The sequence below is a fragment of the Tachysurus vachellii genome, chromosome 7 (assembly GCF_030014155.1).
Source record: "Tachysurus vachellii isolate PV-2020 chromosome 7, HZAU_Pvac_v1, whole genome shotgun sequence".
In the NCBI taxonomy this organism is placed as follows: Eukaryota; Metazoa; Chordata; class Actinopteri; order Siluriformes; family Bagridae; genus Tachysurus; species Tachysurus vachellii.
The window spans coordinates 29,286,323-29,305,274 of NC_083466.1; the positions used below are offsets into that span (position 1 = coordinate 29,286,323).

General features: G+C 36.6%; 1 protein-coding gene and 1 long non-coding RNA gene across 2 annotated transcripts in view; both read right to left on the reverse strand.

The window, feature by feature from the left end:
- The window catches only part of LOC132849131 (uncharacterized), an 80,688-nt gene that overhangs the window by 40,973 nt on the left and 20,763 nt on the right, over window positions 1-18,952 (reverse strand). The window contains exon 5 of the mRNA XM_060875337.1: window positions 8,863-8,975. Coding sequence (XP_060731320.1) covers window positions 8,863-8,975 — 113 coding nt within the window. The remainder of the gene's footprint in view (window positions 1-8,862; window positions 8,976-18,952) is intronic.
- LOC132848105 (uncharacterized) lies at window positions 1,562-5,881 on the reverse strand. The gene is made up of 5 exons (XR_009648712.1): window positions 5,824-5,881; window positions 5,303-5,344; window positions 4,198-4,235; window positions 1,989-2,057; window positions 1,562-1,843 (listed from the first exon to the last, which is right to left on the reverse strand). It is a non-coding gene; the product is annotated as an uncharacterized LOC132848105 (long non-coding RNA).

The window sequence follows — 18,952 nt, forward strand, 5'->3', positions numbered from 1 at the left end:
GCCAAGAAGCGCTTTCATTGGCTCAAAGAACTTTGAGAACCAGCTGCTTTTGTGGATGAACAAAACCTATTAGTAACTCTTTGTCGCATGTTGTTTAAGTCCGATGTGTTTGTTATAATAAAGGTTATTGATGACATGCCTCTGAAGTTTGACTTTTTGCACCATTACAATATTTATAGCCAACTAGTCATATCTTCCGCTCCATGAAACACAGCTCAGTAGTACACATATATGGTTCTTTAATGTATTTGCATTGTACTAAAATGCATTCTTTTGTAATGGGCATATGCAGTATGTGTCTGAAACAGGTAGCCTAGTGCATCCCAAATGTTTCAACATTATCATATTAATATAACATTATAGTCATTATGGCCTTTAGAAATATGTTTTTTGATGAGTTGGGGTAGTGCACAATAGGAGCCTGGGCATTTTTTCCTTGCATTACTTTTACTTTTAGACTTTTAAAGTAGTTTTGAAAACCAGCACTTTTACACTTTTACTTGACTAATAAGCTTGAGTTGATACTTCAACTTCTACAGAAGTCTTTTTAAACCCTAGTATCTATACTTCTACCTGAGTAATGAATGTGAATACTTTTGACACCACTGATTAGAGCACAGTGGAATTCTTTTCTTCGCATATCCCAGTTGAGGAGGTTGGGGTACTTGAAACTGTTTTGTGTCATATATTTGCAATAGTGCATTGATGTAGCTTTGATCATTGTACATGACCATATAATGCTAACTGGTACGTATTATACCACATATTATACCACATGTGTTAAGACATTATTTTATGATCAACAGGCATGCATAGGCAAGAGGTTTATGATGTTGTTTGTTTTGTTAAGGTATAGATTGTGGTAAATATATCATGGCCCTAATAAGATTTATTGATTTAATTAAATGTATTTATTTATCTTATCTCATCTTATAATTGTTATGTTAGAATTATCAAAAGCTTGCAAGGAGGACTGCACATCCAAAAACCCCCAAAAAATGTTATGGGCAACAGGTGCTGGGCAACAAACAATCAATGAAAAAACAACAGAAGAAGCCCGCACACTGATAAACTGCTCCAATAAATTTAATGGTGCAACGTTTCGACCATCAGGTCTTCGTCAGGCACAATATAAAAATGTGATCACCTCACCTCTATAAATAGGAAACAGGTGTATGCCTTAATTACACTCGCTTTCAAAATAAGGCACACTATAGACAAAGCATTAATCACCTCACATGTTAGAGATCTCAAATATACACAGAAAAAAAATTAATAGAATAAAAAAAATGTTTTTGTTCATATGAACAATACAAAGATAACCATTTAAAGATCTATAAAACATGGCTTAATGTCAAACTCATCATTGAGCCCTAGTGGTGTATTCAAAGTATAAATCCAATAACACTCTCTTTGCAATAATTTTCTCTCATAATTTTCTCTCATCACCTCCTCTTGAGGGCGTTTTTACTTTCTCAATACCAATATATTGTAAAGCACTGATATTATGACCAGCTTGTTTGAAATTAAGCACTATCGGACTTCGTGTATCCCGCGTTCTGATGTTACTCCGGTGCTCACAGATACGGGTACGCAAGTATCTAGATGTTTTACTGACATACGCCAAACCACAGGGACAACGAATAAGATAGACAACATGAGTCGAAACACACGTAATGGTACCACGTATTGGAATACTCTGGCCTGTCCGCGGATGATTTTTTTATGTAATTGTGTACATAATTTTTTTTTTATTAATTTGTGTATAAAAGTATATGAATTTGTGTTAGACACATAAACGTCTTTTTAATGTAACTAAGATGAAATTGGACCACACACAAACCTGCAATAAAAACAAAACAAAAAAAATAAAAATACTTGCAGTAAATAACTAACAGTAATTAGGTATCATAACTTATCATAACATACATTTTAAATACTAGTAACTACCCTCCAAAGGGAAGAGTAACTACTGGTTGAAAACTTACATGGCTCCAGCTTTTGGTTGTTCACTTTCCTCCAGTATGTGAAGCAATACAAAACTCCTCCATTTTAACCTGTGTGAAAACATCTCTGCATTCATTTATCAGGAACAACAACATTCATATGTTTTAAACACACATTTATAGAGAAAAAGTATTCAGACTCCATAAATTACCAACATTAGTACCTTGTTGTGAAACCAATAAAAATCCAGAAAATGCTTATCTAATACATTTGTTTGATTATTTATATAATTATTAGCTGCCATCAGAATACTAATTTATAAGTCAAAGTGAGTATATTCGAAGTTGATATGTTAACTGACGTTTTACTGAAAACAAATGCAAGATATACAAGGGGAACATTTCCTAGTAGTGTTTCCTTGCCCTATTGTCTTATGTGATGCAATTATGTAATGAAAATTTTGTTTTTCAGGATTTATTCAGATTTTCTGACCTACAGAGTAAAAGGTTAATGACTGAATTTAAGACCCCATGCACAAACAGAACATCCATTTTTCCCCCATTCAGTGAAAATAGAAATGACTATGCTCATGAACAGAAACATGCAAAATTACAAATAGGTGGATAAAAAGACGGGAATCTGTGGAAGGAAGCCAATAGTCCAACGAAGACAAGGAAGAATGTCAGCAGCCAAGCGATGACCTCAATAGGAGGTCGTGGTGCACAGTCAGAGACCCAAAGCGTCTACCTGCAATAACATGCCATGAAGACGAGGGGCAGGGACCCACTCATCACGGCTATTTTAATAACCACTAGCTTCTTCTCCTACTCGTCAAACATGGGATGCGGTAGCCAAACTGTCATTCAAAAGGTGACATACCCAAAGCTGAGTGCCACAGTGTTCTATGGGCATTCTTCACCCACATTAGGGTGTTTTTCCCACATTATATGGTTTGAGGAAGCCAGACAACAAAGGGAGTGCACCAAATCTTGGTTAACCCTGACTGTCTGCCCATTTGACTCCAGATTGAATCCCCAGAATAAGTTCAACCGTAGCACTACTTAGACAGCAAGATGCCTTCTAGAACTGACTAGCAAATTGAGGGCCTCAATCAGAGACCAAGGCAGATGGAAAGCTGTATGTCATTACTACATGCTGAAAGAGGAGCTCAGCAGTCTGCTTGGCTCAGGGGAGTTTGGGCATTGGGAAAAAAATAAAAATAAAATAAATAAGTGTGTCTCAGCAACCGTGGGGATCAGTGGCTCTACAAGACTGGATTGGGGGCTTTTTCTCGGAACAGTGACTGAAGAAGAAGCTTACTGGGGCTGCAGCAGGGCCTGGATCTGCCCCAGTCATATTAATATTTCTCAAACTTCAGTAAACAAGGTTGCCAGGGCCTGCTCAGGTTTTCCCAGAGCATTGGCTTGGCAAGACGCAGCCCACCCTATCCACTCCAGATCTGCACACTTGTGGTCTGGAGCAGACATACTGTTAAAGAGGAGGGATACAGAGTGGAAGTGAGTGCTGAGCATGGACCGTGATCCGATTGGTAAAAGAGGTGGGAAACTGTGGACAGGAAGCCGGATCAATAGTCCAGCACAGATATGGAAGAATGCCACTTGCCAAGTGATGACTTCAATAATAATAATAATGATAATAATAATAATAATAATAATAATAATAATAATAATGATTTATAGGAATGATGGCAAGATCAGGACTCGAACTGAGCATTTTGTGTGAATTGCCATTTTAGTTGAAGGCATACATATATACATACATGATTATTAGAGTTTCTTAATAGACTTGTATGCCTGCTTTTTTATTTCATATAAGGACCCCAGAGATACAGTAGGGAGTTAAAAAAAATTTACATTGGGGTCTGTGCGTGTTTATTTTTTATTCATTGATTCTATACATTATATGTATATACATTTTATGGCACAGTGCAATTTGTTTCGAATTGAATGGCACAAAGGCATAACAATTCTATGTTTGAGACATTATTGTTAAATGTCAGCTTGGCCCTTGAGCTAGTTACCCTGGATAAGGACAAATGCTCTAAATGTACTGCTATTTTTACTCTAATACTAATACTGTGGTAGTCACAATTCCCATATTATACTAAAACAGTAAAATTACAGTCATACCCCCACAACTATACATAATAATTGTTCTAGGCTACAGAACTAAGTAGGACCCTAGTAGAGATAATAAAATGTAAATTGCGTGATTAATTCATTTACGTACCATAGTCAGTGTGACAGGAGAATCTGTCTTTCCAGACTCTGGTTTGAAAACAAAAAGCTGATTATAATTTTACATTAATTATACTAACATATAAAACACACAACTGTCTGTAATACTAGACAAACACTGTACCACTATAGAGACCACTATACTATATAATGTAGTTTACTTCCTATTATGCAAAGATCTTTTAGATTTTAATTTATTTGCTGTAGTTTATGTCAGCAGTGTGTCTTTGTTAGGAATTGTTAGGAGCTACTTGGACATTTCCCTGCCAGACCAACAGACAGTGCCAGCAGGCATTTCTTCATAGCCGGCTTTCTGTTTGTTATTCCCCACGTGAGCTGTGCTTTACCCTTCCTATTGTTCCACATTTCAAATCATGTCACCTGTTCCTTATTTACCCTAATGTTTTGCTCTATCTATATCAGTCCTTTCTATCTCTTTTTTCAGTCATTGTTTTGTGTTTGAACAGTACATTCAGATGTGTTTCTAGATTTCCATGTCATTGTTATATTTTGTTTTTAAGTTGTATTTGTCCCATGTTCATTGTAAGTCTAATTGTATTTTATTTGTATTAATTAAAGCTGTGCTTTATTTGATCCTTCATTTGGGTTTGCTTCTCTGCACACAGGTGATATGATTACCACAGAGACCGGGTTTAATCCCCGCTTTGGGTTGTTTCTCTCAAATGTTACAGAATTACTAACCTTCTGCAGGCCCAGCAGGATTGCACAGGTAGTTTCCTATTTTATTCCTAATGAAAAAATGAGCTGGCAACAATGGTAAAAGCTGGTAAAAGCCCTGGACTATATATATTTAGCCCTTTTATATCTGTCTGTCAGTCACAGCTTTTTGTATGCACAGTACAGTCAGATGTGTTTTGAGGTTACCATATTATTGTTATGTTTTGTTATTTGAGTTGTATTTGTCCCTTGCTTTATTTGATCCTGCATTTGGGTCTGATTTTGTGGGTGATTGTGATTACTGCAGAGATCTGGGTTCGATCCCCACTTCAGTTTGTATCTCACTCAGTTACAGGAATCCATTAGAGGGAAAAATACTGCAGACACACAAACTAAAAAAATAACAAATAACAAATTACCCAATTCCTCTGAGTCATCTTGCTGAGTTGGATGACTTTTAGCTAAAATAGAAAACAGTAAAAACTTTACCAAGAGACAACAAGTGGAACCATAAGCTGTGAGGTAGTAATACTACACTCTGTGCTAATTTACTGCAATTTTAGTTTTATACTATAATTGTTCAGACCTGCTACCTTTACCACTCTTCCAAACAAGGCATCAGTACAGTTTTATGAGAGAAAAAGTGAAGACTGCTATGCTAACATTAGACCACTAGAGTTGTTGTTATTATTATTATTATTATTATTATTATTATTATTATTATTATGTGGTATATTTGACGTATCATGATAGACACTACACTTCCTAGTACAACTACAGAAATGGTCTCTGTACCAGTTATGACCAAGCTGTTGTTTATTCTGTTATCCTTTTTTTGTATTTTAGTCTGTTTGTTGTTCTCTGATCTTGATTATGTTGTTTGTACATTGCTGACTTGTGGTTGTTTATAGATTATATGTTCAGTAAAAGCATTAGGTACCTGCAGTTGTGTCCATACCCAAGTCCTGACTGGCTGATGAAGTAGAAACTTGTTCAGTAGTAACAGGCTCTGGTTAAAACAACAGTTAAACTGAAAATTGTATTTTTATACCAACATACTGTACAGTAAAACGGTGCAACAGTCTATACTACTATACTAACACTATACCTGTCATGCCCCCGGATACAGAAGGAAGGAGACAGACCCGTACGCAGGATAGCTTCAAATGAAAAGGGGTTTAATACATAAGGAAGACAAACAAACATATCCACACTACACGGGGACTAAACGTAACTAATGAATCCGCGCTGCCATCGGCAACGCAGCTCAAATTTATACACAGACAAGTCAATCACACAATGGGGACCAGGTGTGGAGACAGGGAGGAGCAGACGAAGGCGGGGCAGACACGTGACAAAAACAAACAAACAATATCACGTGTCCAAAAGTCTGCGCTGATCCCTGACAGAACCCCCCCTTAAGGCGCGGCTCCCGAAGCGCCAAAACCAGACAAGGTCCGGGGGTTCCAGTTCCCTGCTGACCTTGGTTTCACATCACCTTGGATTTTGTCTTTGCAAAGTGAGCTCCTGGGGTTGCTCAGGAGAAAACCATCTGCCTGTTTTCCAATTTCCACCCTCAGACCAATGGCCAGACTGAGCGGCTAAATCAAAAACTCAAGAACGGGCTATGGATCCTGTGTGCAGAAGAGCCCTTCTCCTGATACTCCAACTTGGTGTGGGTGAAATATGCACACAATTCTCTCCTATCGATCATTACTGGTCCGCCCCCTTTCCAAGTGACAATAAGCTACCAACCCCCGCTGCCCAATGCTCCGGGTGTGTGTTCACGGTGTGTGTGTTCACTGCTGTGTGTGTGCACTTTGGATGAGTTAAATGCAGAGAACGGCTTCTGAGTATGGGTCACCATATTTAGCTGTATGTCACGTCACGTCGTGTTCTTTTCTCAGGAAATGGACGTCTCGGTCCCCTCTGCTCTAGCATTCAAGCACTGTTGGCAGGTCTGGAGGAAAGCCTGCAACAAGTGCTCCAAGCCTATTGGGCCAACTGCAAGTGTCATCCAGCACCCCTCATCAAGTGCATTCAAATCTTTGCATTGGTTAATTAGAGTTGGTTAGCTAAGTAAGAGTGACACCCAGGAATGCCTAGATATGGATGCACAACACAGTCATGTTCTGGTCTCTGGGAACCGGGTTACATACCTAACACAAGATGTTACCTTTCCAGGGAACTCAATGCTGTTGATGCTATGGGGACTTTAACCCTAGTGAGACGATAAACGCGTATACGCGTTTTGTGGCATAATCTCCTGTTAAGGCCGAAAAGAACTTAAATTACACTTACAGTTTCGATCGTACAGATAAGAGCAATACATCAATCGAATCTGTAAAGGGTCTACTTTTATTTGTATACACACATAATAACAACAAAACACTGTGATTTTGTAGAATAAAGAAAATAAACAGAGTGTGTTCTCTGCCATCTCGGTCTCGGTCACCACTCTTCACACACACATAAATAAAACAACCCGAATCTCAGCGAATACTTGCCTCAAATAAAAGATAAATATATGCATAGAAAGCTTCAAATGTCTACTTTTAAATAAACAAATTCAAGTCAAAAACAAATAATCTATTTTTATGTAATCCGTAAGAAAGTAAGGAGTGGTCCGGTTTCTCCTGTTTCGCCTCATTATAGATAATGTGTTCCCGCCTCCGTCTGAGTGCGCTGTTCATATGCAAATGAACTGAGGAGATTCAGGTGATCACGTACACACCCCTGAGACACAGGAATGACTCAGTACATGAAATCCAGACCTGTGTGTTTTGCAAAGCAAAGCATGGTAAGAGGCAGGACACTGCTTGGAAATGCCAGGCATGTGATGTTCACTTGTGAACATCAGCACCTTGCATGAAGCCATACTCTGAGTAGAGTGAGCTCTAATGCTTACAGAGGAGCCTTCATTTGGGCACATCACAGGTCAGGAAATCGGCTCAACTATCAGGTGCAATGAATGCTGTCTGTTGCGTGGGAAAGCCTATGTTGGCTGGTAGGGATGGCTAAGGCTAGGAGCTTGACCAGTCCAGGGGCAAATTCTAAGCAGGAGTAGGTGACTGAGATAGCCTGCAAATCTACTTTTAACAGTAAGGTAAATGCTAGCAATAGAGCCACCTTAAATGTCAGAATCTTCTCAGATGCTGACTCAAAGGGGTCCAACAAGCCTCCAATAAGCCTTCAAAGACAAACGATAGATCCCAATAGGGGATCCATGGTCTGCAGAAAGGCCTCAGGCACTGTGAAGAAACCAAGTAACGAGTGGTGCCTCTGAGCAGAGGCTCGGTTGATAGGAATGTGGCAAGTCAAATCCACAGCTGCATATACGAATATATACAATATAGTATAAATGAAAATACATACTAATATATACACAGATATCTAAACAGAAATATTGTATATCTGATCAGTTTCTTCCATTCTATATTAGCTGAGGCAGAAAAAAATAGCTTGCCATACTCTAAAATAAAACAATATAATACCAAATTAAAGGCCAAATAATGTTTGATAAATAATTTATTGCTCCTGATACTTTCTAAAACTGTTCAGCTTCAGCTTGTCATCAAATGTCTCATCCAGTTTTTTTTGCTATTCTGCAGTCTTTTTGTATATTAGAGCATAATAATAATAGCATAAATAACATTTGATTTTTGTCTTTTAATTACAAGTTGAACTAAAATTGTACAAGTTTATGAGTGAAAAAATGACAAAACAGCTGCTTAACCCTGATTTGAATATGCAGAGCATATTTTTCAAAAAACAAATACAGGTAGGTTATTGTTTTATATTAATTTATATAAATAAATGAAGCCAAAATGTTTTTGACAAAAAAAGTTACAAAAAATAAGTCAATTTACAGTAAAAAAAAAAATATATTCCATCTGCTCTATTACAGGAAATGATGCACAAAAAGTTACTCTGTAAAACAAATATTAATTTTGTTATTAATGGACAGAGATTCACTCACCTTCAGGTTTGTTCAGACTGTTAAACAGACGCTGGTCAATTCTGTTCATGTGATTCTTCACCCACTTGAAGCTGGTATCTGCACACACATGACGACCGTTCTGTAGAGTAAAGCTGTAGAGGAGAGAGAAGATTTACATCAGTGTGAAACTGTAATAAAATCAGAAAATCAGACACTCTGACACGCCTCAAACCTCCAAGATAATATAAAGTTAGATTCATATATAAGATTTATAAGTTAGATTCAGTACCAAGTTCAATTCTATTACACATAAACATAAAGAATTAATAGACATGAACTTATTAGCTTTTATTATTTATTACAAATAAACAAGGGACTGAACACTTACATGACTCCAGGTTTTGTACACAGAATATCTGTTACTTCATAATCTGTAATGACTCTTACAGGGATTTGTTGTGTCTGAAATCTGAAACAGCACTGATCTGGTCCATCTCCCTCTGTGTGAAAACATTTCTACATTTAGTTTTGTGATTAAATGTTCAATACGAAAATATTAGACTCTTTTATATCTAGTAACAGATGCAGATTATTGTAGCTATTAAACTGTATTATGTCACAGTTGAGTTCTGGACTCTGATTGGTCAGAAGGTGTTGATTAATTCTCTATAACAGCAGCTCTGAATGTTGTGGAGGTTTAGAGTCACAGGGATGTGTACAGAAGATGTGACAGTTAAACAGATTAAAATAAAATGTATTGAATCGTTAAAAAAATTATCAGGGACACATTTGTTTAACATGAATTGAATATCATTTATTTATTGACTCCAGTGTCAGGGCTTCCTTTTTCCATCATCCCAATATCCCAACGTTTATAATTGGTCTAAAGTGAGTGAGAACAGGAACTAGCTTGTCTTACTGACATGTTCGAAACATGGGAAAGGTCACTGTTTAAGACCTAAATATTGTAACCGTTGAACATTTGAAGTGGTTTAAGAAAATAAAACACTTGTGGACGTTCTGTTACAGAACAATCCTCATCTTTACAGTGTAACAGTAACTCTGCTTCATCACACCACCACATCACTCAGTATTTTACTGTAACAGTGTGACAAACACACAGTGGTTTATTAATGCTGCTTATTTACAGAAACCTGATCAGCTTTTTAGGAAATTCAGCATCAGTATAAACCAGGAGTTTAATACTACTACTGATAATAATAATAATAATATTATTATTATTAAATTATTCATTCATTCATTCATTCATTTTCTACCGCTTATCCGAACTACCTCTGGTCACGGGGAGCCTGTGCCTATCTCAGGCGTCATCGGGCATCAAGGCAGGATACACCCTGGACGGAGTGCCAACCCATCGCAGGGCACACACACACACACTCTCATTCACTCACGCAATCACACACTACGGACAATTTTCCAGAGATGCCAATCAATCAACCTACCATGCATGTGGGGGAGGAAACCGGAGTACCCGGAGGAAACCCCCGAGGCACGGGGAGAACATGCAAACTCCACACACACAAGGCGGAGGCAGGAATCGAACCCCGACCCTGGAAGTGTGAGGCGAATGTGCTAACCACTAAGCCACCGTGCCCCCTTATTAAATTATATTATATTATATTATATTATATTATATTATATTATATTATATTATATTATATTATATTATATTATATTATAAAACAAGTGATTTCAAAAGCTGAAACAAAAAAATACTCAGTAAGGCATGAAATAATACCGGAAATGAATATGGGTCATTTTAGACAGATGCGTATTAGAAGGGGTTTGATAGCTTGTGCATCAAAGTGTTAAAGTGGCCAAGCATAATATTAGTAATATAAATTTATATAAATATTACTAACATTATTTACATATCATATTCCCATAAAAAAAACAGCAGTTTTGTTCAACATCGAACAGTTATATTTTGCAATTATTTTAAATGTGTGTTTTATTTTGCAGTGAGCAGGACAGTTGAGAAATTGGGGAGAGACAAGCACTGCAGGAGAGGTGTGTTTAAATTTACATTTCTCTGCTTTAAAAGAAAATCATGTTGGTTGCATTCAAACATTTAACAAGTTTATGTACAACATTAATATATTAATATATGTAACATACACACATATGTCTGATCAGTGTGTTTGTGTTTTCTCACATGTATGACTTCCTGTTCTGCTGCAAAATGTATTTATTTCTGTCTTCATGCAGTCTTACATCATATATTTCTCTTTCTCTGTTAAAATGATTTTTTCATGTAAAATGGTCTGTTACACTTACTTTTTACAATTCTTCATTTTTTCATTCTTTCTCTCTTACTAGTGATTTGAATTGTCATAAAATAGCAGAAGAATGAAGGTCAATAAATAATCAGTGTATTATGAGACGTGTTTGTGGTTAATGCACACAGTGGTCAGTATGTTATAGCTGCATTATTACAATCCTCAGAAAAAATGGTTCATGGTCTACATATATATATATATATATATATATATATATATATATATATATATATATATATATATATATATATATATATATATGTGTGTGTGTGTGTGTGTGTGTGTGTGTGTGTGTGTGTGTGTGTGTTGGGGTCAAGTGGTAATGCACAAAAGACAGTAATTAGCATGCTAGGTATCACATAAATCACACATACAAGTGTATTACCATGAAACATTATCGTTTCTATAGTAACCCGCTCATTCACTGGGACTCATCCCCATTTGAAATGTGTCCCCATTTTGAGAACTTCCTCGAGTTTTCAGATCCACATTGTCATGATCATTGTTACTGCTTGGAACGACCACATGGGGTCGCTGCTGCTCAGGAAGTATAGAGAATACACAGACATGACGGGAATTCAGTCTACTTTAATTGAATCTAAGTTGAATGAAGCTAAGAGTCGATTCCTTCGGCTCACAAATGATTCATTACCATTTTCTTTAAAACGGTGACCTTCTCTATAATGACCGGTGATTATTCTTCTTTGTCTAACTGTGGACAAATTTTACATGTTCTCATTAAACTGTATACCCTTCTGTTTGGTTCCTTTTATCTCTCTCTCTCTTTTTTTTTTAAATAAATAAAAAACCATTTACATAAAATGAAGTATCTTTTTGGGTTTTTTTATGTTACATCACAGGAAACTCATTCTATCATCTTTTTAACAATATATTTTTTTCTTATATTCCTTTAACTTCCTATCTATATGTACTGTATATGTCTGTATCAGTTAGTATAAATAAATACACAGAAATGTTGAGGATGTGAACTTCCTCATGATCCACAAACACGTCTCATAATACAGTGATTATTTATTGACCTTCATTTTTCTCTTCTATTTTGTAACAATTCAAATCACTAGTAAGACAGAAAGAAGAAAAGATATGATGTACTGTAAATATGCATGAAGACAGAAACAAATCAAACAGCAACATACAGCAGAACATGAAGTTATACAGGGGAGAAAAACATGTATAACACACTGATCAACTATAACTTATTTAATAAACCTGTTTCAGTTTTAAATGTAATTTAATGTACTTTAAATGTAACTATAAACAGATAAAACATATTAAATTCTTCTATTAATATATAAATATTGTAACCTGTTATAAAACACTTGTGGACGTTCTGTTACAGAACAATCCTCATCTTTACAGTGTAACAGTAACTCTGCTTCATCACACCACCACATCACTCAGTATTTTACTGTAACAGTGTGACAAACACACAGTGGTTTATTAATGCTGCTTATTTACAGAAACATGATCAGCTTTTTAGGAAATTCAGCATCAGTATAAACCAGGGGTTTAATATTACTACTGATAATAATAATAATAATAATAATAATAATAATAATAATAATAATAATAATAATAATAAACTCTTAAAAAGCTTACTCTGGGCCGTTGTGAAGGACTGAAGGCAGGCGAGAACCAGCAGAACCAGCAGGAGAGAGCGAGAGCTCATAACTGTTAATGATGAAGAGAATGATGAAGATATTGATGGTCAGGAACAGAATGGTATTAGTGCAGAAATTACCTCACTCTTCAGTTTATATAGCTGGTGAGAGGGGTAGGAGAGTGTGGTCTGGGTGTTTAAGTGACAAAAAAACTTCTATTTGACTGAGAGATAAAAAAAACATCTAACACAGGAAACCTGGTTGTGGTTTTCACCTAAAACAAAGAAGAACTGAATATGTAACACCTTGTAAACAAACACATCTCACAACACTCTATTAAACTCTTTAAATTAAAGTTACATTAAATTATATGCAAGTAAAATTGAATGAGTGCAGCTTTCAGATTTTTAATTAAAAAGACCCTTAATAATGAAACTAAACATTTAATGAAGATGTGGGGCTAGTGGACAGGAAGTCAATTAGATCATGGTTTAATATGTGAAAGCTGCTTAGAGTGAAGTCTAGCCATCAGGTCTATTGTAAGATCTACTGCAGCACAAACTGCTGAAAAAGTGACTGCTGGCTCTGATAGAAAGGAGTCAGGTCACACAGAGCATCACATTTTCTTTAATATTCTGTGAACCACCAGTTGATTTCCGCCATCATGTACAATAATGTACATTATGTGTAGCATAGCGAGTTATGACTAAAACGTTAAGTCAGAAGGTAACACAGACTTGATGGCATCCTGTCCCCTAATAATTGTTGCTTCTTGTGGCTAACTGTGGAAACACTGGTTACTTGGCCTCCAAAATCCCTGAGACTCTCCATGTGTAAATGACACAACAGTCCTCAAGGACCATGATGTACATGTCCTTATAACCCTTATAACTTAATGAGTCAAGACAAGAGGCAAGAGTCAAGAAGCTTTCATTGTCATTTTCTCTATAAACAGTTGGTGCAGGTACACAGTGAAATAAAACAACATAGTGGATCATAGTGTATGTACAGTAGAACTAAGTACAGGACACAGTAAAGTACGTGTGCAAACATGTGCAAGACAAACAATACAATACAGTACAATACAGTACAATACAATACAATACAGTACAATACAATACAGTACAACACACTACAGTACAATACAATACAATACATGTCAGGATCCAGCCCGGACTTTGGCCACGTGCCTTTGTTTATGTCACTTTCTGTTTGCGGTCGATGTCACCAGCCCGAGTTTTGTTTAGTTTTTTTTCGGTGTCCTATGCCATCACCCCGCACCTGTCTGGGTGACGTCACTTCACTTCTGGTTTTCTGTGGAGGACGCCGCCCCACTTCCTTTCTGCGTGGGGTGTTGCAGGCTCGTGTTTTGAGACCATGGATATTTTTGTTGACTTTTTGCTCTGTGGAGGAGGATTTTTTTTCCCGCCCTCCCTCCCTTTTCCAGTTTCCAAGACGTGGGTCTGGCCCAGGTTGTGCTCAGCCCTTCTGCTCAGCCGTGGACTTCGCTCGGCCCTTCTGCTTGGCTGTGGACGTCGCTCGGCCCTTCTGCTTGGCTGTGGACGTCGCTCGGCCCTTCTGCTAGGCTGTGGACGTCACTCTGCCCTTCTGCTCGGCTGTGGACGTTGCTCGGCCCTTCTGCTTGGCTGTTGACGTCGCTTGGCCCTTCCGCTCAACTGTGGACGTTGCTCGGGCATTCTGCTCAGCTGTGCCGCCGTGTGGGTTGGGGGGGGGTTACTGTCAGGATCCAGCCCGGACTTTGGCCATGCACTTTTGTTTATGTTCTGTGTTCACGTGACTGCCCCGCCCTTGTCTCTTCCTCCCCACCACTGCACACCTGTTCCTCATGTGTCTAATTGTTCTTAGTGTTTAGTCGAGCCGCGTTGCCTTAAGCAGCACAGAATCCTTATTGTTGTCCTGATGTTGTCATGTGTTGTCTAGACTGTGTCCTATTCTGTGTCCCTGTTTTGTGTGTTTTTAGTTATTAAACCTGTTTATTTCTTACGCTATCCTGCATTTGGGTCTGTTTTTATCCCCACGTCACTGACAGAACCATACAGTACAATACAGTACAATACAATACAGTACAATACAATACAAGAGTGTTTACAGTGCAGCAGTGACCAGTACACAGGTCTGGTCAATGTTCAGCACAATATTAAAAAATTGTATGGATGTAAACAAACAGTTTACAGTTAGCAGCAGATTGTAGCAGCATAAAAAGTACAGTGCAAAACATGCAATGGAAGTGTATATACATTAAGGTGGATTACAGTCTACAATACTGGCTATATTTTAATCTACATTACATTTAAAAATTCTAAAGCTTGGCTTTAAATCCAAGAGTATACCAACCCTCACCTAACGGCCTGTAAAGGCTGTAATTTAACCTGTTTACTAAATTTAACTCCTGTGGATTTAATTAGTCTGAATCATTTAATAGTCCTTACATCACTTCTCAAGAAGGTCTTTGAGAGCCTTATGAATCTGTTCCTCCACCCCTGACACCACAACTCACTCCTGTTTACTTCAGTAGGTCTAAAAATGATTGCATCTCTCATGTCCTTTACAACTCCCTAAGGACATGGGATAGCACCCTCACCTTCACTGATAGTAACAAGTGTAACTTTGTGACGCTGTTGTTTAGAGAGAACAGCTCAGCCTTTAAAACCACAATCTGCACACATGCTTTTGGCCTCCATGTGTATGACCCTCAGACATGAGTCAACAGTGTGTGAATGAATGCTGGCTAATAGTCTGGAATTTACTAAAATATGCCAAGCCAAATATTTTTTTAGAGGGACTTTCTCATGTTTTTTTTCTTTCAAATGCAACATAACATTACAGTTTGCTCATTTGTTTATATATTTGATGCTTATTTTATATCATTAGTAAAAATGATGTAATCACTACATACACATGGTTGAGCTTTAAAAGGTAACTGATGTCACCATCATTTTTGTTGTTCACACAGACCTTTATGAGAATGAAAAAATTAAAGGGACATTATGGAGCTGGATCTTAAATTAGAGACTGTAATGTGTCACATTACCCCCAATTTATCCCCAATGAGCAAGTCTGAGGTGACTCAGGTGACTGTGGGGAGGAAAAAAACCCTTAGACGGTAAAGGAAGAAACCTTGAGAGGAACCAGACTCAAAGGGGAACCTCATCCTCATCTGGGTGACACTGGGGGTGTGATTATAAATATACAGTCTGATAAATGTTGTATTGATGTATTAAACCATGATATACAGTAATTGACTTCCTGTCCACCCCTCCCACATCTTCATTAAATGTTTAGTTTCATTATTAAAAGTCTTTTTAATAAAAAAAATATATTGTTCTTGTTCATATTGTGTGAATAATTGAATATTCAAAATGTATCTTTTTTTAATTCATTTTAAGTATTACCAAATGTAATAATTTAAAATAATGCATTTTTAAACGTATAATTTATCTCTCTTTATCGTGGATGATGTGTGCTCTGATCTGAAATCTGCACTCATAAAATTTTACTTTTAATAGAGTAGTGTGAGATGTGTTAGGTTACAAAGTGTTAATTATTATGTTCTTCTTTGTTTTAGGTGAAAACCACAACCAGGTTTCCTGTGTTAGATGTTAGATCTCTCAGTCAAAGTGGAAATGTTTGGTCACTTAAACACCCAGACCACACTCTCCCACCCCTCTCACCAGCTATATAAACTGAAGAGGGAGGTGATATCTGCACTAATACCATTCTGCTCCTGACCATCACTATCTTCATCATTCTTTTCAACATCATCATCATCAGTCATGATCTCTCCTTCTCTCCTGCTGGTTCTCTCCTGCCTTCAGTCCTTCACAACGGCCATTAAATCATTAATATATTTGGCTTACGTGTGCATTGAAAATTTTGCCCTGAATCCCTGTTGATTTTCAACCTCGGTGCTAACCGACATTATCAATGATTGATGCAACACAACAGTACAACAATTACATAAACGAAAGATATAAAATTTAAAGACATAAACAACTAAAATATGATATCAGACATGATCAGAAATGCTATACAAGCACTATGTACCACTATCAGTAATGCTGTACTAACACTACACCATCACATATATCAGATCATATTAATATTAACAGGTATTTTAGCCCATATATAGACATATATACATATATAAAACCATACAACCGTATATAATGCTGTATTAAATATTTAATTTAATAGTATCCTGGTATGACTATTGCTACACTAAAAGAAAAATAGTATCTGGAATACTAACTTTAAGGTATCCATCCTATGTGCACATTACTATTCAACACACTTTCACTATACACAATAAATTATGTTCATTATTGAACAGGTTTTGGTTTTATAATACTGTCAAGTGCCACCACATTAAAATGATTAGACGATTAAATGATTAGGGTGGGACAGGAAGTAGATGATGTCATGTATTTTTATGACCTAGCTGCATTTTCACACACATCCCTTTCATTATTACTATATCAAACAGACTGAGCTCAACAACATGATGTCAACCTGTCAGACACTAATCTCATTATCATCACTAATTTGTGTCCATGTCATTTCTATTTTCTGTTCATGACACAGATTAGTTGTTTTTGTTTTTGCATCATAATCTTAAATAAATAATGCAAACTTGTTCAGTTGATCTTCATGACCATTATCATAAGATTAAAAAAAAATTATATATCGAAGTCAAAACACATCAAAATCAGATGGTTTTAAATCACAACAAATGTTTTTTAACACTGCGCAGTTTGAAAAAGATAAGTGAAATGGACGGAAAACATCAGAAAAAAATGATGAAAAAAAAAGAAATGAGTGGACAGTAATGGATGGATGGATGGTGCAGGTGGTACCATTATAAGACAATATAATATTTACTGTACAATATAATATTTGCTGCTGTAACTGAAATTCAAGGTAGGTTAAATGTTTAGGATTAAATGTTAACCAAGATGTTTTTATCTTGTATAATTTACCATCTTAGCAGCAGGACAGAGAACAATCTCTACGCTGAACAAATATCAGGCCAAAAAATAAATAAATAAACACATTGGAGATAAGGAAGAGGGACATCCTTGTTGTGGTGAAGTAAAGGCGAGTGAGGATCCGAACGCAGTTCAATCTTTTATTAAACCAAAGCAAGAAACAGGCAAACAGACAGACAGGCAAAACAGGGCAGAACACTGAGCAAACGGGAAACAGGAACATAGACACAAACATCCAACAACGACCAACCTCAGGGAAGTGAACAAACAGAGTAGATATAACAAACAGGAACCAATCACCAAGCAGAGACAATCAGTGACTAAGACAACACACCTGAGGGAGAGATGGAGTGCAATTAGTGTCCATGGTAACAAATGAGTGGGCGGAGCAAACAATTAACAGCAAGGCAGATCAGCAGACAGAAACAGGGCAAAACACAGACAGACTCATTACAATCCTCTTCAGGACTAAGCTGAACCAGGGCAAATAGCCCTGTCTTAGTGTCTCTAAGAATATAGAATATAAGGCACCTGATTCCTTAAACACTGTGTGTTAAATATAAATGTATAGAATATAAATGTCGTTTAACTGTTTTTTTTTTTAATATGAGCAAAAAGTGTTTTCATCTAGATTTAAATCAGAGATATGAAACCATCATGAATGTCTTTCTGTTTTGTCAAAATGAATCTTTTTAAAGACAGAAACAGACAGAATATGGTATGATATCGCTAATGCTATACAAACACTATTGTAGAAAATTAGTGTTCTGTTACTTTAAATTGTCAGTTCCTAGAAGTTCATCTCCACACATGCTCTAGGCAGAAGTTTCATTTAGGTTAACTAAGAGAAATTACTGCATCTCAAAATAAAGGTACTTTTTATTTTATTTATGTAATAACATGAAACATTACAAAACAGAACACAAAGGGCATCAACTACACAATATACACAATATACATTAATAACATTAAAGGTACACAATAATTACAGCAGGGAAAAATAAAGCACAATACAGGATAGATAAAATAAGTGTACAACACAAGGGACAAATACTGGAGAGGACAGTTATGTGGTACAAACTTGAACAGAAGTCTCCAGTAAAATTTCCCTCTAGGAGTAATTCTTATTTGAGTATTATTACATTTCCTATCTGTTATATCATCTAAAAGTAATTCAGGTTGTATAATCTCATATGTGCCA